Source organism: Podarcis filfolensis (genome assembly GCF_964270895.1).
Source record: "Podarcis filfolensis genome assembly, chromosome: 8".
NCBI classification, from domain to species: Eukaryota; Metazoa; Chordata; class Lepidosauria; order Squamata; family Lacertidae; genus Podarcis; species Podarcis filfolensis.
This window is the reverse complement of record NC_139611.1, coordinates 75,504,501-75,524,899: the sequence shown is the minus strand read 5'-3', so window position 1 is coordinate 75,524,899 and position 20,399 is coordinate 75,504,501. Positions and strand designations below refer to the sequence as shown.

The 20,399-nt window shown below is 43.0% G+C and overlaps 1 protein-coding gene across 4 annotated transcripts in view; it reads right to left on the bottom strand.

Moving 5' to 3' along the window:
• Positions 1–9,175: 9,175 nt before the first annotated feature.
• LOC310768949 (uncharacterized protein) overlaps positions 9,176–20,399 on the bottom strand; it is a 74,372-nt gene continuing 63,148 nt past the window's right edge. For 3 of the 4 annotated variants that reach the window (XM_083627926.1, XM_083627925.1, XM_083627924.1), the window contains 5 exons: positions 13,899–14,015; positions 12,785–12,922; positions 11,719–11,904; positions 10,839–10,970; positions 9,176–10,325 (listed from right to left, as the gene is read on the bottom strand). In XM_083627926.1, coding sequence (XP_083484052.1) covers positions 10,057–10,325; positions 10,839–10,970; positions 11,719–11,904; positions 12,785–12,922; positions 13,899–13,977 — 804 coding nt within the window. In that variant the 5' untranslated portion in view covers positions 13,978–14,015 and the 3' untranslated portion in view covers positions 9,176–10,056. Of the gene's footprint in view, positions 10,326–10,838; positions 10,971–11,718; positions 11,905–12,784; positions 12,923–13,898; positions 14,020–14,433; positions 14,617–20,399 lie in introns of those variants that run through there. The other variant, XM_083627923.1, reaches the window with a different exon arrangement.

The following is a 20,399-nucleotide window of genomic DNA, read 5'->3' as shown; positions in this document are numbered from 1 at the left end:
TGCCTAGACAGGTACTGTTGTAATTATAAACCTATATTTAAATTATTCACTTTAAGAAAAACAGCTGGAGAGGGTTTTTTAATATTGTTACGGGCCCTGCAGTTACCTGGCTGGCAGTTAAATCTGAACTGGTTTGTCTTGCATGTGTCAATGTGTTCCTCTGGGGTTGTGGGTGTGTGGGTCAAGGCTATAATCCTGTGAACTTTTCCCTGACAGCATATCCAATTAGACTCATTCAAACTGACTTCTAGGCTAATCTCATGTCCTACTTAACAGAGGCAGGTCCTCTGTTTTGAAGGACTCTCAGAGGACAATTCTCTGCTTGAAGATTTCCTCTTAAACTGTCCCGTTTAGATCTCATTTAAAGAGAAGGATAGAAAGGAGCAAAAATTATAGATAAGTGTATAGTACTGTGGAAAATATGGGTCCAGCGATAATCCATCGGCAGTCTGGAAATGCCTGACACTGTTGGATAAGTTGAAGAAGCTGAACTTGCATAGATCTGATTACAATTGGAATGGGAAGTCACTGACATCCCTAGGCACATCATGCGCAACACATCATACTGGGTTGTTTTCAAACTTAGACTCCTACTTAGAGTAGGCCCATTGAAGTTAATAGACATGTCTGACTTAGGTCCCTTAATTTCAACAGGTCTACTCTGAGCAGAATTTAGTGGAATACAACCCTTTTCATATATGGGCCAATCCCAGCTATGCTGGCCTTTTTGAAGGATTTCCAAGCTGAAGGTGGGTTGTGGGGCAGTGAAGATGCCACTATAGCCAGGGGCGGAAGAGTGATTCTCTTACTGGCTTCTGCATCTCATGGGGCCAGGTGGGATCTTGGGAAGGTGTGGGATTGCAGGCCCTTTAAATGGGCTGGCTCTGCCATTGGCCTCCTGCAAGTGCTTAATGGATGATGGAAATGGCACATCAACTATCAGGGACTGGCTGGGTGATGAGGAGTGGTAGGAGGCTTCAGCCGAGAAACTCACCCAGGGGAGGGGTGGTGGGGCACAGAAGACAGATCAGAGGAGGGTGGAAGTCGGGAGGTGAAAGAAACAGGGGGTTTGAGTGAAGAAGAAGAAGAGCCCCAGGCAGAGAACTGGTTGCACAGGGCCACACTTCGAGCTCAGGAACTGAAGGAGAGGACAAGGAGGGGCCAGATGGTGCCACAGCTTCACAGCAGCTGCCTGGTCCCTCTGCACTGAGCTCCCTTTCCCCTTTGACTCCAGAGCTTTACATGTAGCTGAAAAGAAAGCTAGACAAGCTCGAGGCCCCGTCCCCCCACCTGCTGGAGTTTGCGCCTGCTTGGAAGACATCTGGAAGAGGAGGGTTAGGAGGAGGAGAAGGAGGTGCCAAGAGCCAGTCTTGGGAACGTCTTCACAGAGGCACCTGTGCCTGAGTGATCTCTGCTGTATGCTAATTTCCTGAACAAAACTGCTGGCTTTACTTCGAGTCACGGAGTCTTCCTTCTGACCTGTGGATGAACCCACTTTCCTGCCAGCCCCTGACATCAACTCAACATTGACCCTTTACCAGTTACCAGTTACCATTTTCCCCATCAGTCAGAGATTAAGGGTTGAGACCAGCAGGAGAACCTGTTGGACAGCTTCTGCAGCACCCAGAAAAGCACTCTTGCTTCCTCTAGCTCCTTCCTCCAACTGTTTTGCATCCAAGGCTATTTCCAGTAACTTGGTGTCTTCCTTCCTTCCTTCCTGATGGAAAGGTAATTGTTGTAATTAAGAGTCATTCTGACTGTTATATAAAACAGGAGGAAGTAGACCCAGGCTGAGGAACATTTTCCAGCTTGCCAGACACATTCCTTTGTGAGCAAACTTCTGGGGGCTGCATTCCAGTGGCGGGTACGATCAGATGCAGTGGTGGTTGATGGCTAATCAGACTGATAGGACAGAAGACAGGGAGGCCATTGGTAGATGGAGCCAATGAGAGGCAAAGCCAAGTAATTCTAATTTCTCTCTCCTTCTCTTCCTTCTCCCTGCAGAGTTCTACAAGTAGCAACACTGAGCAAGTCTAAGAGAAATGTGCTGCAGAGAGTGCTACTCCCTGGGCTGGTTGTAGGTGGGAAGGCAGGCAGGTGGGGGCTCGTTGAGGGCAGATTGAGGTTGGTAAGGGATTGGTGCATTCCTCCTAATGGACTTGTCTCAATTAGTCAGATGTAAAAGTGGGCAGAACGATAGATGTGAGAGCATCAGTGTACAACCTCCCAATACAGGGTTGACTTCAGGTGTTTTCTAAAAGTTGTATAATTCTTTATCTCCTTGGCATTTGAAGGGAGGGTGTTTCACAGGGAGGGCACCACTACCTAGAAGGGCCCCCTCCTGGTTCCCTCTTAGCAAACACGTTCTTTCTTACTACTGTGAGGTACAACTCATCTCTTGCCAGAAGTCTGTCCTCAACAAAGTTAAGACCATGGTCCAAGAGGCCAAAGCCTTCCTGATGGCAGCACTTGCCCAGCCAATGATTTAATTTCAGTATTTTCCCTTCTCTTCCTGGACCACAATTTTCAACAGGAAGGAGTGATAAAAACCCACCCATGCCCCAAGGCCCTTCAGCTTCCTGCCCTGTCTCATTTGCTATGCATTGAAAGCTCTATCTGGCAGTATCATTTGTACCTACATGAATCAGTAGGAAGGGGTAGTGGTCAGTGGACTTTATAAAACTTGAGAGCTTCTCTGTCTCAGTCCCTCTCAGTCACCTACCACAATCACACATCTCTTGTGCAGAAAAGGCAGGCGACTGAGTTGGATGGGACTGAACAATGCAGCATAAGCTTTGTAGGAACAGTATTTTCATTCTGACATCACAGATCCTTTGATGTAGTAGGAATGGGGAATCTGTGGCCCTTTGGATATTGCTGGGCTACAGATCCCATCATCCTCTGACCAATGGCTGCCTTGGCTGGGTTGGAGACCAGCAACAACCGGACAACCACAGGTTCCCTGTCATTGCTTTAATGACTTAAAATCCACCATTGGATGGAAGAATGTTTTTAACTTTAATTACTTTTAGGGTATTTTTTTTTAATGAAAGTGCTTTTAGGTTTTAAAAATTGTCATTTTTAAAAAGAATCTTTTAACTGTTTTAGAATAGTGTTGCTTTATTTTTATTTTAAAATGGTGCATTTGTTGCCCTGGGCTCCTTGGGGAGGAAGGGTAAGTTCAATAAATAAATATATTTAAGCTCAAAAAATAATATAACTCAACAGACGTGTCTTGAAATGGTTGTGTCTAAATGAATGTTTTGTTGTTATTCTTTTTTTAAAAATACACATTAATTAGTTTATTAAGGCACTTCATTAAACCAATTAAATATATCTATTGTAAGTGGTGTACAAAAAGCAGTGAAGTAATAACTGTCAATTATAAAGGGGAAAAGATAAAATCAGCAGACTTTGAAAACAAGTATACATAACCAAATGTCATTTGCTGGGAATTACAAGTGGGGAGAGTTTCAGTGCTCAGGTTCTGCTTGCAGGATTCCCAGAAGCAGCTGTTTGGTCTTGATTAGATGGACTTTGGGCCTGATCCAGCGAGGCTCGTCCTATGCTCTTAACTTAATTATATGTCTGGACAGGCTTGCTGAAGTAAAAAAAAATGCTTTTAGCAGGTGTCTAAAACAGTGCAAATTTTTTTTAAGACATGTGCTCTGCTTCTTTTTCAAGTGGACACCCAAAACAAAAGAGAAGAAATTAAGACACATGTGTAACAATTTGTTTGCTAGTGGAATCCATTAAAAAACCCAAACCTGATAAAATGAAATTTTATTATTGAGATATTTGTAGAATAAATTTGGAAGAAATTCTTCCATTCTCCCCCCCCTCCTCCTCTTCCTCCTCCTCCTCCTCCTTATTTTTTCTTTTCTTTCTTTTTTCTTTCTTGTTTATATATATGTGTGTGTGTGTGCTTATCTGAAATATATATGTATGTATTTGTATTTTGTAATAATTACGCTAAATAAAATTTAATAAATTAAAAAAACAAAAACTAAAAAAACACACCTGCCAGTGAGCCATAGAATGTGGGCCAAATTAGATGTGATATTGGTCTCTGAAGCTAGCTGCTTTTTTCAATTCCATGCAGCTGTTAATTAAAAGAACAGGAGCCCCTCCATTATCCTTTGCATTACTATTCAAGAATGTGCTGCATGCATTTTGGGGCAGGTGTGGCCCCTAATGCAAGAAAACGATAAGCTACAGAACCATTAGAAAACAAAAAAACAGGAGCCTTTTTCCTCCCTGTGCATCTGGCCGCCACATTTCTCTGTGACCCAGACTCACCCAGGTAGTACAGGAAGCCGCACAACTTGAAGTATGTCCTCAAGGAGCCTGTGAGAAAAGGACAGGTTTGGATTGAGTCACTTCTGTGCCCAGAAGCTGACATGAGGAGGAAAAAGAAAGGCGCTGTTGTTTGAGATGTTAAGTAAGAAAGCCCAGCCAGAACTAACCTCCCCCACCCCCATGATGAGTGTGTTCCAGTGGAAAGCAAAGCCAAGCAATTGTCAGTCTGGAGGCGGAAGGAAGGAATTGGAAATGTCTGGAAAATAATACAGCTGAAACCAAGTAATGCAATTATTCGAAGGACTAATGAGTATGGCTGCTTGTCCTTGAGCTCCACAGTTTATTCTAGTTTTAATTTCTCTTGAATAGTTTTAAAGTCAGTTGTCTCGGCAGTTAATGTTACTTGCACACAGGCAAGGAGCATATCTGTTTTATCTGCTTTACTTCAACGTGGGCTTAAAAACCGTATATTTTAATTGGAGGATGGAAGCCGGGAAAGCAGCTATTTTGGCTCGACATTTTTAACTAATAAGAAACTGGTAAGAAATTCTTAGAAACCCATCTTTGCCAACAGACACTCTGCAGTTTTAACATGGCTGTTACATGAGCACAGGCCTGTATCGCTTCAGTCAAAACATCCAGAACTCCTTTGCCAAATTTCGTCCAGAAATCTATGCTGGGCTATTGTCACTCAACAAGGAAGACAGAGGTAACGGCAAAATGATTGTGGGAAGATGAAATTAATATGTCCTACATGGACAGCCCTGGTCCTTTACATTACATGGACAGCCCTGGTTCTTTACATTGTGAGCATTCCAGTAATGGGGCTGGAGAAGCCTTATCCCAAGTACTGTATTGGCCCGAATATAAGCCGCACTTTCCCCCCCCAAATTTCACCATGAAAAGTTAAACTGTGGCTTAAATTCGTGACCTTACAAAAATTGGCTTTTACGATATCGCGCCCGTCCTGTCCCGTCCGGAGCTCCCCCAGCCTTCCCCAAAGCTGGGCAGGAAAGAATGCGGGGAGGGGGAAGACCGCTGGCATCGTCACACAGACCTTGGGTTAAGAACTTTGCTTCAAGATGAGAACAGAAATTGTGCTCCAGCAGCGTGGCAGCAGCAGGAGGCCCTATTAGCTAAAGTGGTGCTTCAGGTTAAGAACAGACTTCCAGAACAAATTAATGGCACATGACCCTCCGAACGTGGTCAGGATAAGGAAGGTTCCCTTCCACTCTTTGAAGGGCTATTAGAGGACAGTGATATACCAAGGATGTTGGTGTTGTTTAGTCGATTAATCATGTCCAGCTCTTTGTGACCCAATGGACCAGAGCACGCCAGGCACTCCTGTCTCCCACTGCCATCTCGTCCTCTGTCGTCCCCTTCTCCTTGTGTCCTCAATCTTACCCAAGTTTTTTTTTCCCCAGAGAGTCTTTTTTTCTCATGAGGTGGCCAAAATATTTGGGCCTCAGCTTCAGGATCTGTCCTTCCAGTGTGGATTTCATTCAGGTTTGATCTTTTTGCAGTCCATGGCATTCTCAAGACCTACCAAGGATGGGGAACTGCAAACATGGACTGTCTTGGGCAAGTAGGAACAGTTGGGGCATATGCTTCCCTGTTGGATTTCCACCTTTCACATCACTCAACATTTGTGATCTTCCAGATGTTGGTGGACTCCAACTCCCATCCGCCTGGGCCAGCATGGCCAACAGGAAGGGAGGATGGGATCTGTAGTCCATTAACAGCAGGATGGCCACAGCTCTCCACCCTTGCTTTAATGAAGAGCACTCCCAGAGGGTAACATTCAGATCAGGCTTAGAAACCCGCCCGGTAAACTTGAGAAATAAACTTGCCTGCAAGTGAAACCTGTCTCTTTCGAACATGCCGTTGCGTAACTTGTGCAACCTGACATCTCAGCCAGCTGGCCCTCTTTCAATCAAATTAAAAGTGCTTGCTTTGATGGATGGCTTCTGGTTTGGAGCTGAAAATTCTGAAGACATGGCTAGGGAAGCAAGACTGATCTTGCACTGTGACCTAGCTGAGTGGGACAGAGTTGGGGGACCCCTCTTGCTGCCCCAGAACTGTATTCCTTAGAAGGCAGTCTGGGGAGGGATTTATACCAGTGGTGGGTGGAGCCAGAGGCAAAGAAGTGGGAGGAGCAAGGAGTGTGAACTACATTCCAGCTGTGCAAAAGTCATTCGATCTCCACATCCCTGTATACACACATCTCCACCCTTCCTCCAGAAAAACAAGAGGCATTTCATAGTTCAAGTGTACATGTCATTCTTGCAAAATCACTTGAGGAGGGTGCAAGTTAAGATCAGCGAGGGCTGCAACTTGAGGATAAGGAGTTCAGCCTTTGGAAAGCCCTGGGGGCCACATAGAGACTTTTGGTGGGCCGCATTCAGCCACCGGGCCTGAGGTCCCCCATGTCCAAAGCCAGCTTCCATCATTGTAAACCCCAGTTGGTCAGCCAAACATTTCCCCCTCTTGTGGGGTTTTATTTGCCAGGCATTTGCAATTATTTCATCGCATCTGTCCCTCTTAACAACATTGTATTATTCTTGTCTCTTAGTCTTACTCCTGTTTGAAGAATATGATGTAGTTTTTATTGCATTGTGTTGAATGAAGAGTGGATTTTTCAAGGAAGGAAGGAAGGAAGGAAGGAAGGAAGGAAGGAAGGAAGGAAGGAAGGAAGGACAACTGCCATATATTACCTTTGCCCTCTAGTGGCAGGAACATAGAATCACAGAATTGTAGAATAGATTACCATTGATGGAATGGATTACCATTCTGGATATTGTCACAAAAGTTGTCCCCCCCCCCCCCCAATCTGCCAAGCGGTGGCAAGAGCCCATGGGGTTCTAACTGTGATTGAGAGAGATAAGTTTCAGAAGGAGACAGGATTAACATTGGTTAAGAAAGTGAAATATTTAGGGGTTAACATGACTGCTAAGAACGTGAATTTATTTAAGGATAACTATGAAAAATGTTGGACTGAAGTGAAGAAGGACTTAGAAATATGGTCAAACTTGAAGTTATCACTGTTAGGCCGAATTGCTGTGATAAAAATGAACGTACTGCCAAGGATGTTGTTTCTGTTTCAAACATTGCAAATTTTGGACAAAATGGACTGTTTCAAGAAGTGGCAGAGAGATATCTCTAGATTTGTCTGGCAGGGCAAGAAGCCTCGTATAAAATTTAAGATATTAACTGATGCTAAAGAAAGAGGTGGATTTGCCCTCCCAGACCTTAAACTTTACTATGAATCAACCGCTTTTTGCTGGCTGAGAGAATGGATGCTTCTTGAAAACACTGATGTGTTGGATTTGGAAGGTTTCAACAATGTATTTGGCTGGCATGCATATCTGTGGTATGACAAGGTTAAAGCACACAAAGCGTTTAAAAACCATATTGTCAGAAAAGCACTGTTTAATGTCTGGATAAGATATAAGGACTTGTTAGAAACCAAAACCCCGAGATGGCTGTCACCAATGGAAGCCAAGGCACAGAAAAAACTCAATATGGAGGCCAAATGGCTGAAGTATTGGGAAATTCTGGAGCAAGAAGGAGATAGATTAAAACTGCAGAGTTTTGAAAAATTAAAAAATAGAGTGCGAGATTGGCTCCATTATTATCAAATAATGGAGGCATATAATATGGACAAAAAACTAGGCTTCCAGGTGGAAAAATCAAAATTGGAAACAGAATTGTTAGACCCCAAAGTTAAATATCTGTCAAGAATGTATAACTTGCTGTTGAAATGGAATACTCAGGATGAAATGGTGAAATCTGCTATGATTAAATGGGCACAAGATGTTGGACATAACATTATGATGGCTGACTGGGAACAGCTATGGACTACAGGTATGAAGTTTACAGCATGTAATGCCTTAAAAGAGAATCTAATGAAAATGATTTATAGGTGGTACATAACACCAGTCAAGCTCGATAATAAATGTTGGAAATGTAATGAGACAGAAGGTACATTCTTTCACCTTTGGTGTACATGCCCAAGGATTAAGAATTTCTGGGAGATGATCTATAATGAAATGGAAAAGGTATTTAAATATACCTTCCTGAAGAAACCAGAGGCCTTTCTCCTGGGCATGGTCGGCCAATTGGTGCCAAAGAAGGATAGAACTTTCTTTATGTATGCTACAACCGCAGCAAGAATACTCATCGCAAAGCACTGGAAGACACAAGATTTACCCACCCGGGAAGAATGGCAGATGAAGCTGATGGACTACACGGAATTGGCGAAATGACTGGCAGAATCTGAGACCAGGGAGAAGAGTCGGTGGAAGAAGATTGGAAAAAATTCAAAGTATATTTACAGAAATATTGTAAAATTAATGAATGTTAGAAGGATGCTGGAATGAAGTTATATGGCTTTACCAGAAATGTTATAAAGAATTAAGTAAAAAGAGATAGTCAATGGGCCAAAGTATAAAATTTAAGGTTAGATTGTGTTAAGATAAATTACAGAACAAAAATTGAGAAAGATGGAAAGGATTTGCTGAAATAGCTAATTGAACTAGAATACAAAAAAGGGAGGTGTGAGGAGGTCGATGAAACAAGTAAATGAAAGATAAAGATACGGAAATACTGGATGTGTTTTTTAAATGTTTCTGTTTTTCTTGTTGTTCTGCTGTATTGTTTTTTGCTTTTTTGCTTTTTTTCTTTTTCTTTTTGATATATTGTAAGGTATTGTTTTGTTTTGTTTAACTTTTTATTGTTTCTTTTTCTTTTTTCTTCTTTCTGTAACTATCAAACCTTTAATAAATATTATTTTTTTTAAAAAAAACAACAAGAGCCCATGGGGTTCCAGGCACTGACTCAGAGTCTGTGTTCCTTTGGAGAATTGAGACATGACGGAGACTGTTGTAATTTTAATAAATATGCTTAATTCACCTATTTACACCTTAAATCTGCATGGAGGGAGCCCAGATCTTACAGAAGAGTCCTTTCAAGAGGAAGTCCAAGGCATCTCTCTTCCCCAGCCTTTAGCCAGCCTGCCCAAGATGGTTCCCAGTCCTTCTTCCTTCTTCTTATTCCCAGCAGCATTTGCTCAAAACTCTTTTCCTGTCACCTCACACCCGGTTCCCCTGGCAACTTTCCAAACCCCCAGTCTCTGTTCACATCTCAGGGCAGGGGGGAAGGATGGTTCTCTTGTGATGACAATGACCCTCTAGAGACCCCTATTGTTCCTTAATGGCCCTAGTTTGGCCAGGTCATTTTGCATAGGCTAGTCCAGGAATTCCTCTCTTCATATCTCAAATAATTAACATCCTAGCATTTATTAATTTCTAGAGTTTAGTGGTCCCCCCAAATCTATAACAATATTATTATATTGAAGATGTAGTTTATGGTGTTGTCTCCAATGCCAGTCCTATGGAGAGTAGTCCTATTGAAGTTAATGCACAGGGCTAACTTGGTTCCATTGATTTCAGTGGATCTGTTCCGAGTAGAAGTTAGTTGGTATAGCTCTTAGTATCTTGCCATCACAGCCCAAATCTGTGAGGTCTTGGGAAGCAAACAAATAGCTTGGTTTTGGGAAGAGAATCAGACCCCAAGGAAGTGGTTATCCAAATAAAATTTTATTTTATAGATATGAGCCATACATGCAATTGGTTGGAACAGGATACTGTCTTGGAGCCCTAACTCCCCGTCTTCCTTCCTTCTTTCCTTCTCCACAACACAGCCCTTCTAAACCCAAATGCAGGTTCCACCAGTTCAGGTGCTCCCAAACTCCCTTCATCACCCCCATATCCCGAGGATGTTGGTTCCTAGGACTGCCAGGAAAGGGCAAAGTTGAAGGCTGGGCCCTTGGAAACCTGACCCATAATGATCATAAGAAAGGTATGGGTTGGTATTGGTTGGGTTAATTATATTGCTATTGCAATTGCTGCCGGAGCAACACGACCCCCACTCGCTGGTGATATTTATATTACTGGTGAAATCAGTTCTCATATCAATGCAGGCTGGGCGCTGGCAGGTTCTGAAGATCATTGATGTTCTGAGGCCTCCTGTTGATGTTTGGAGGGAAGGGGAGAAAAGAAAGGCACAAAACGTTAGGCATGAGGGGTGTTGCCCCTCTTCTCCCAGCATGCAGTGGGACGCCACAAGGAATTGTGAAGAACATGGATCCTGAGGCGTAACCCACATTCATGAGTTCTTAGGGGGCAGGGCCCCCTACACCTCTGAAAAAATGGCCTGTTTTGCCTTAGATTGTCAATTCTGAGGGGGAAATCTGTGGGAGTAAGTTAAATTCTTCCAGGGAGCAAACTCTTAACTGACATAACGTTTGGTTTTAAGAACTATTTTAATTATTTATTTTATCTCTGTAATGTATTTTATAATCTTTTCTGTATTTTATCCTCTGTAATGGCTTTGGCCACACACTCATAAATCATATTTGCATAGGTTGGGAGGTTGAACAATTAATTGCAAAGAATGCTTCCCAACAAGTCCTGTTCAGCAGGGGGCAAAATGTTTTGTAGACCAGGAGCTGTGGAATTAATTTCCTAGGGTGAACTCACCTACTGAAATGACCTTACTGCCATTGTAACATCGGTTGTAGCCACTGCCGCATCTCATAGTCTGCTGGAGTATTCCGTAGTAGGTCGTATCAAAGCCTGAGTAACACTGGTTGGAGCTGCTTCCTTCAGCTGCTGCAATAAGAAATCAAAATGAAGAGCAAGGGGCCTGTTGAGCATCACTCACCCCATTAAGCTGCTAAAGTGGGGCTGGGTTGAAAATGGTGGTCCCCTTTATAGGAGGCTCCCCCATTATTCTGTCTCTTCAATAATGATTGGGGGGGGGGGAATCTTTCGGTTTGCTTTGCATATCAAAGTGAACCTACTTAATTTTCCCTTTACAAAGCAGTCAGTACCTTAATTGTACTCAGGGTAAACCCACTGAAATGAATACATATGAGCATAGGTCGATACGTGAAGAAAAAAAGCTATCCTTTGAAACCCAAACTTTCTCGAATTTTGCATTGCAATTCTCTAAGATAGAATGTGTGTGAATGTTTGCACATACTAGGAGCTGCTGCCCTAGCCTTTCTCCACTTGCCAAATCTGCCAGACTCTTTGTCAAACCCCCACACCTGAGCACGTCCCCTCCCTTTACCCCAGCTCACCCCTCCCCTACCGCGCACCCCATGTTCCCACTCCGCCAAACCTTTCCCATGCTCTCGCAGCTAAATTACACCCTAAAGCACACCGTCCTGTACATTTCTTGAGAAGCGGGGTTACCTTTTCTTTGGCATAGGAGCCCAAGAGTTGGGGAACAGGGCTGCTTGCCTTAGAAATCTCCAAAATTGAATTCTTCAAGCCTCCCTATTGACAACCAACCACCCAACAAGTGAAACTGTGAGTTCTCACTTAACGGTCAGGTGGCCTTTTAAAAAAATACCTGTGTCCATGATAAGGGTCTTGGGAACCCTCCACTTTATCGAATGCCCGTTGCAAAGGTCACCAAGACAGTAGCTCTCATCGTACTGGACGGCAAAGTGTCGGTCACCAGAGAAACTTGATATGGGTCCATCCCAAAGGTCCTTGCTGGCACAGCCTTTGTAGTCCATTATCAAAAGGTCTTTATCTAAAACGAGGGTGGATACATATATACAAACAATAGATTGATGCAGTGGCAGGGTGTTCCAAAGATTTTACCTTGACCATTTTTACTCTGGGGGTGAGGTGATTTGGGTTATGTGAGTGCCCCTTGAAACTGCTGACACAGTTCTTCCTGCTTTCTGCTTCTGCCTGTTTTTTGGGGGGGAGAGGGCACACTTCCTGGCTGTTGTTATACCTCAGAAGCCTAATAACAGGGTTGGAAATCAGCCCACAGAAAATCAGCTAAGAATTTTCTTTATTAACAAAGAAAGAAATGGAGTACAGGGATTTGTACAACAATCTGCAAATAGAAAATAAAATGAATCAAAACATGTTTTGAGCACCTCAATTCTGAAAGCATGCAAAGCATCATTTCAGGCCCCAGTTAATCCCGCTGGGAATTTGAGGGGTTGTAAGTAATTTCATGAGGGACGCGGGTGGCGCTGTGGGTTAAACCACAGGGCCTAGGACTTGCCAATCAGAAGGTGGGCGGTTCGAATCCCTGTGATGGGGTAAGCTCCCATTGCTCAGTCCCTGCTCCTGCCAACCTAGCAGTTCGAAAGCACGCTAAAAGTGCAAGTAGATAAATAGGTACTGCTCTGGCGGGAAGGTAAAAGGCGTTTCTGTGCGCTGCTCTGGTTTGCCAGAAGTGGCTTAGTCATGCTGGCCACATGACCCGAAAGCTGTACGCCAGCTCCCTCAGCCAATAAAGCGAGATGAGGGCCGCAACCCCAGAGTCGCTCACGACTGGACCGAATGGTCAGGGGTCCCTTTACCTTTAGCTTTAAGGTAAAATCCTTTCAGAAATCTATTCCTCTTAAAAATCTAGCAGCCACACAGGATCCATCTGACAGAGCAGCACTTACCTATAGTTAATGTAAGTTGTGCAATTATGCAAACATTCTCAGCACTGGAGCAGTTTCTAATGTACTGCTTTGGTGTATAGAACTTGAATGTGGAATGATCTATGTAGCTGTAGTGATAACACTCCAAGGCAGAAATTCCTGAAAAGAAGTGTGGGGAGAAAGGGTATGAGATGCTGGAGAAGCTATTAGCAATGTCATTCTGCCTGGAAGTCATCAGGGACTAGAAATAGGTTTTCCCTCTTTAAAGTGAAAGCAGAAGTTCTTAGGGGGCAGAAATTTGCGCCAAGTGCCTGTTCTGAACCGCAGGCCCAAAGGAGGGGCCTGAGTGAGTGGTTTGATGTGTAGATATCAAAGGAGGATGCAAAACTATCCCAGAATGGTCAGTCCTAGAGCTTTATTAAATCATAGAGGTGGATGGGATGGCCCAATGCCAGATGTTGGGTTCCAACTCACACCAACACCAGTCAGATGTAAACTGACAAAACAGAACAATGACAACCAAATAATAGGCATTAACACCCCCCCCCCAAAAGGTATTGTGGTTAACCATAACTTAACCTAATATGTTATTTATAAAAATGGGGGTGGGGTGGAGTTTTCTACATGGGTACTCATATTTTCTTTTCCTTCTTCTTTATTGTGTCTTATCTTACTCTGTGCACTTGTAATTATGCACTTTATATTTTTTAATGAAGAATATAGAAAATAATAATGGGAAAAACCTACAGCACAGTGTAGGTTTGAAAGTAAAGTTTGAACAAATAAAAAATAAAAAATGGGTGGAGGCAGACAGCTCCATGGCGACTGCTTTTACTGCCCTTGCTTAGAGGCAGGATACAGATTCTTGGCTGACATCTGTCACTCAGCAGAAAGAGCTGAAACATCCCCTCCCCCCTTCTCCCTCTTCGGCAGGGAAGAGAGCAGAAGGCTCAGGTCTTCTTCATTTCCTGCTTCTCCATGGGTAAATTTTCCCACAATTTTAAAAAACACTACACTAGTTCCCCCTTTCTGAACTTTTTCCATACACCTTAGGATTACTTCTTGTTTCTCCGTGCAAATTTAGTTGGCTCCCAGGTCTGCAACTAGAGGACATCCCAATAGCAATAACTGGTACCTGAAATAAGAAAGGTCATCGCCAGAAGTCCTTGCAGCACAACTGTTGCAGCTCTCCATCTCAATGCGACACCCTCCATGGTCTGAAGCCGAGAGGCCCTCCAAGCCAAAGAACCAACTTTCTGATGGAGGAAAAGCAGTCAAAGATCTGAGAGAGTTGGGCCGTTTGGTTATATATATATATCAGGCACAATTGTGCTAGCTAGAGCTTCGCAGGAGGAAATTCCCGAGGAGACAGGAGCAGTTCTGGTGATGGCAGGATTACGCAAAGAAGAAGGCAGCTGTGCAACAGGGGCGGACCCATATTTTCATATTTATATGGAGCCCCATGTGAGCGATGGCCAACTAGCTGCACTGGTGCAAAGGGAGGCTGGCGTCTCTTGCTCTCCTCGCCCACTTCTCCCATCCTATCTTCCTCTCTTTTTCTTCATCTAATGTTCTCTCCATGGCAGAAAGAAATTAAAAATCACAAAAACAGTCAGGCGGATGTCTAAGGGTTCCCACTCCCCTTTCCCTCCCTCCTTCCCCCTTTCTACCTATTTATCTCAAGCAGAAAGACAAATTCAAAGTTTCCGAAATTCTCCCCTCTCTTTCCTCAATCTCTTTCTCCAAAACAAAAGAAAAGCAGTGGACTTTTAAGACATAGGACGCTGAAGAAGGAAGATATCAGTATGAAATGGCATTGCCAACAGGAACTGTACATTGTAATCATTGGACTTGACAATCTTTGGACTTGACTATCCTTGGACTTCCCCTTCATGGATCACTGCCTTGCCGTGGCGAAGGGGCTTGAAGAACTCAGAGAAGCTATGAACTACGCCGAGCAGGGCACACAAGATGAACAGGTCATAGTGGAGAGTTTTGACCAAACGTGATCCACCTGGAGGAGGAACCGGCAAGCCACTCCAGTATCCTTGCCAAGAAAACTCCATGGACAAAGACAACAGGCATATAAAAGTTATGACGCTGGAAGATGAGCCCCTCAGGTCGGAAGGCGTCCAACATGCTACTGGGGAAGAGCGGAGGGCAAGTACAAGTAGATCCAGAGCTGATGAAGCGGCTGGGCCAAAGCCGAAAGGACGCTCAGTTGCGGATATGCCTGGAAGCGAAAGGAAAGTCCAATGCTGTAAAGAAAAATATTGCATAGGAACCTGGAATGTAAGAACCATGAACCTAGGTAAGTTGGAGGTGGTCAAAAATGAGATGGCAAGAATAAATATTGACATCCTGGGCATCAGTGAACTAAAATGGACGGGAATGGGCGAATTCAGTTCGGATGACCATCGCATCTACTACTGTGGGCAAGAAACCCGTAAGAGAAATGGAGTGGCCCTCATAGTCAACAAAAGAGTGGCGAAAGCTGTACTGGGATGCAATCTCAAAAATGATAGAATGATCTCGATACGAATCCAAGGCAGACCTTTTAACATCACAGTAATCCAAGTTTATGCACCAACCACTGGTGCTGAAGAAACTGAAGTAGACCAATTTTATGAAGACTTACAAGACCTTATAGAAGTGACACCAAAGAACGATGTTCTTCTCATTATAGGGGATTGGAATGCTAAAGTAGGGAATCAAGAGATAAAAGGAACAACTGGCAAGTTTGGCCTTGGAGATCAAAATGAAGCAGGGCAAAGGCTAATAGAGTTCTGTCAAGAGAACAAGCTGGTCATCACAAACACGCTTTTCCAACAACACAAGAGACGTCTCTACACATGGACATCACCAGATGGGCAGTATCGAAATCAGATTGATTATATTCTCTGCAGCCAAAGATGGAGAAGCTCTATACAGTCAGCAAAAACAAGACCTGGAGCTGACTGTGGCTCAGATCATCAGCTTCTTATAGCAAAATTCAAGCTTAAACTGAAGAAAGTAGGAAAAACCACTGGGCCGGTAAGATACAATCTAAGTCAAATCCCTTATGAATACACAGTGGAAGTGAGGAACAGGTTTAAGGATTTAGATTTGCTGGACAGAGTGCCTGAAGAACTATGGATGGAGGCTCGTAACATTGTACAGGAGGCAGCAACGAAAACCATCCCAATGAAAAGGAAATGCAAGAAAGCAAAGTGGCTGTCCAACGAGGCCTTACAAATAGCGGAGGAGAGAAGGCAAGCAAAATGCGAGGGAGATAGTGAAAGATACAGGAAATTGAATGCAGATTTCCAAAGAATAGCAAGGAGAGACAAGAAGGCCTTCTTAAATGAGCAGTGCAAACAAATAGAGGAAAACAACAGAATGGGAAGAACCAGAGATCTGTTCAAGAAAATTGGAGATATGAAAGGAACATTTCGTACAAAGATTACCATAATAAAGGACAAAAGTGGTAAGGACCTAACAGAAGCAGAAGACATCAAGAAGAGGTGGCAAGAATACACAGAGGAATTATACCAGAAAGATATGGATGTCTCGTACACCCCAGGTAGTGTGGTTGCTGACCTTGAGCCAGACATCCTGGAAAGTGAAGTCAAACGGGCCTTAGAAAGCACTGCAAATAACAAGGCCAGTGGAAGTGATGGTATTCCAGCTGAACTATTTAAAATTTTAAAAGATGATGCTGTTAAGGTGCTACACTCAATATGCCAGCAAATTTGGAAAACTCAGCAGTGGCCAGAAGATTGGAGAAGATCAGTCTACATCCCAATCCCAAAGAAGGGCAGTGCCAAAGAATGCTCCAACTACCGCACAATTGCACTCATTTCACACGCTAGCAAGGTTATGCTTAAAATTCTACAAGGAAGGCTCAAACAGTATGTGGATCGAGAACTCCCAGAAGTGCAAGCTGGATTTAGAAGAGGCAGAGGAACCAGAGACCAAATTGCAAACATGCGCTGGATTATGGAGAAAGCTAGAGAATTCCAGAAAGACATCTACTTCTGCTTCATTGACTATGCAAAAGCCTTTGACTGTGTCGACCACAGCAAACTATGGCAAGTTCTTAAAGAAATGGGAGTGCCTGATCACCTCATCTGTCTCCTGAGAAATCTCTATGTGGGACAAGAAGCTACAGTTAGAACTGGATATGGAACAACTGATTGGTTCAAAATTGGGAAAGGCGTACGACAAGGCTGTATTTTGTCTCCCTGCTTATTTAATTTATACGCAGAATACATCATGCGAAAGGCTGGGCTGGATGAATCCCAAGCTGGAATTAAGATTGCCGGAAGAAATATCAACAACCTCAGATATGCAGATGACACAACCTTGATGGCAGAAAGTGAGGAGGAATTAAAGAACCTTTTAATGAGGGTGAAAGAGGAGAGTGCAAAATATGGTCTGAAGCTCAACATCAAAAAAACGAAGATCATGGCCACTGGTCCCATCACCTCCTGGCAAATAGAAGGGGAAGAAATGGAGGCAGTGAGAGATTTTACTTTCTTGGGCTCCATGATCACTGCTGATGGTGACAGCAGCCACGAAATTAAAAGACGCCTGCTTCTTGGGAGAAGGGCAATGACAGGCCTAGACAGCATCTTGAGAAGTAGAGACGTCACCCTGCCAACAAAGGTCCGTATAGTTAAAGCCATGGTTTTCCCAGTAGTGATGTATGGAAGTGAGAGCTGGACCATAAAGAAGGCTGATCGCCGAAGAATTGATGCTTTTGAATTATGGTGCTGGAGAAGACTCTTGAGAGTCCCATGGACTGCAAGAAGATCAAATGCATCCATTCTTAATGAAATCAGCCCTGAGTGCTCACTGGAAGGACAGATCGTGAAGCTGAGGCTCCAGTACTTTGGCCACCTCATGAGAAGAGAAGACTCCCTGGAGAAGACACTGATGCTGGGAAAGATGGAGGGCACAAGGAGAAGGGGGCGACAGAGGATGAGATGGTTGGATAGTGTTTTCGAGGTTACCAGCATGAGTTTGACTAAACTGCGGGAGGTAGTGGAGGACAGAGGTGCCTGGCGTGCTCTGGTCCATGGGGTCACGAAGAGTCGGACACGACTAAACGACTAAACAACAACAAAATCCTTGGACTTTATGACAATAAAAACATATAATAGTAATATGATATCTTATTGCCAAAAGGAACAGTGCTTTGCAATTTTTTGGTATGACGATTAGATTAGTTTCATTATATATAATGTTATGTTACTTTACAGCCAGTTACATGTATGTTGTGGTATTCTGAACTTGATTTACGCAATGAGGCAATTGTGGTGTGTGTTGACCTAGTCATTTTCCATGGCTGTTTCTTTTTTTAAAAAAATATATTTATTAAAATTTTCATATTTAATACAAAAGAAAAAGAATCAAAAAGGAAAAAGCAAAAAAGTTTAAAAACACATAGAGTTCACAATACTTATTTTTCAATAACATATTTCCCTGACCTCCTCATACCTCCCTTGCTTGTATTCCAATTCAAATTGTTAATTCAGCAAATCCTTATCCGTAATTTTTAACCTATTTCTATACTTAAGTTAACCTATTATTATTTTACTTTTTCTCCTTCATCCATTTCCTCAATTTATTTTTGCTAACCTTATTTTCATTTAATTTAGTTCATTTTAAAAAACCAATTTTACCTTATCCAAACTTAAACATCAATACTTATACATCAATACTCATTCTTAAGACATTTTTTCTGAAGTCGACCCAAATTCCCTTCCACGAATTTCCCAATTTTCATACACATAACACAAGCAAAATAAAAACAGAACAAAATTATAATTATGTACCCTTTGGATTCCCAAACTCCACCCCCCCCTTTCCCGGTTTCAGTCCCCAACAAATGTCCATCAGTCTTAATCTACTATTAGCCTGGAGATCTCACATCCGAGGCTCTTAATTCTCTCTCAATTACTCTCTGCCGGTTTTTTTTGATAGTCCTTGATATTGAACACCAAATCTCGGAGAAGCTCTGGCCCTACAGGATCCATGTTTCTTCCAGCCAGACCTCCATACTTAAAAGTGGCGCCCAAATCTTGTTTCTTACTCCTTTCAAGTCCAAATGTCCCCAAAGCTCCAACTTCCACCTTAGGCAAATTTGTAATCCTTAGGTCTTCAGATCTCCACATAAGAGGATCTCTCCATTTTTCAATCTCCAATTCAGGCCAGATTTTCCACATCAAGCTTTTATTTTCCTTTATTGCCATCATGTCAGGCCTCAAGCTCTCCTTCGTCATCTGTAAAATTACAGCTCCTCCTTCCTTTTCTTCAGGGACAACATATGTCTCCTTCTCCAAATTCTCAAAGCTCTCAAGTTTCTCTTTTTGTCCAGCTGAATAGACTTCCTGATTCAAATCCTTATCAAATTCAATGATGTTGTTTACAGTTGAGTCCAGAGTTGTAACATTTGTAGCCAAAACATCAATTTGGCCTTGTAACTTTCCCAAGAGAACAAAGACTCTGTCCAATTCAGCCTGAATTTTCCCTCCTCCAGCCATTCTTGTAATGTCCCAAAACCCCCTCTAGAGGGATTTTGGTTCCTTGATATTCATTCCAGTTCAAATCCAAAAGTCAAGTTAGTTTGTATCAGCTCTTCCTTATTTTCAACAAATTGTAACGAAATTGTAACAAATATAACCAGCAGAAGCAGCAGAAACAAAGTTCTCTTTTTCCGTCTTGACAGCTAATTTGACAGCTGTCAAACTCTTCAGTACCTCATCAACAGGCTCTCTCGCGGAACACTCCCGGGTCCGGGAGGGTGGCACTTCAGCTCCCAAAATTAGCTCTTTATCCTCCAGTAAGATTTCTTATACTGCCAAACCGTGAAATTAAAGTCTTTTACCAAAAACGGAAAAGAAAGGTTCTCTCAACCTTAGTTAGCAGGTCCTTGCTTTAAGTTATTTACAAGGAGGGGAGGCAGACTTCCTGTTTACACCTTCCCCAATCGTGCCTAATTCATAAAAATTTTCTTTACAAATCCAATTTCCGTACTACTCACGGGTTGTTACTTTAAGATCCAGTTGCTCACAAGAAGAAGTCAGCGCTCTCCGACCATGGCCGTGCGGCTTCACTCTGCAGGAGAAGCAATCGACTCTCAGCACCGCGCCGCTCACCCCATCCCCCGTTCCGAAGCCTTTAAAAAGGCTCCTTCGCAGGTCGGGGGGCACAAATGGTGCCCGCCGAGTCACCAGGTTCACAGGCTTCACCGCCTGTGATTTTTGAGGGTCCCCGCGTCGCCGCAGCGGAAAGACCCGATCCTGCGGAGCCGATTCCCTCTGGAGCTCAGAGGGAATCCGCCATTAGTCGATGGCGCTAACCCGGAAGTGTTTGCCATGGCTGTTTCTATTGATATAATTTAGGTAATCAATGAGGTCACATATTAATCGTTTGATTATTACAATATAAAAAGTGGAGACAGCAATGACTATTTAGCAGGTGGAATCTATTTATGATTAATTTACACTGCATAAATCTTTAAAAAGCTAAGAAATACTAATGAAGATGTAAAAAACTTAATGTACTAGATCTCTGCTAGTTGGATATCATTGCGATTATGTTCCTTTAAGAATGGTAGATTCTAATTGCCTGTACCTATTGATTATTACTT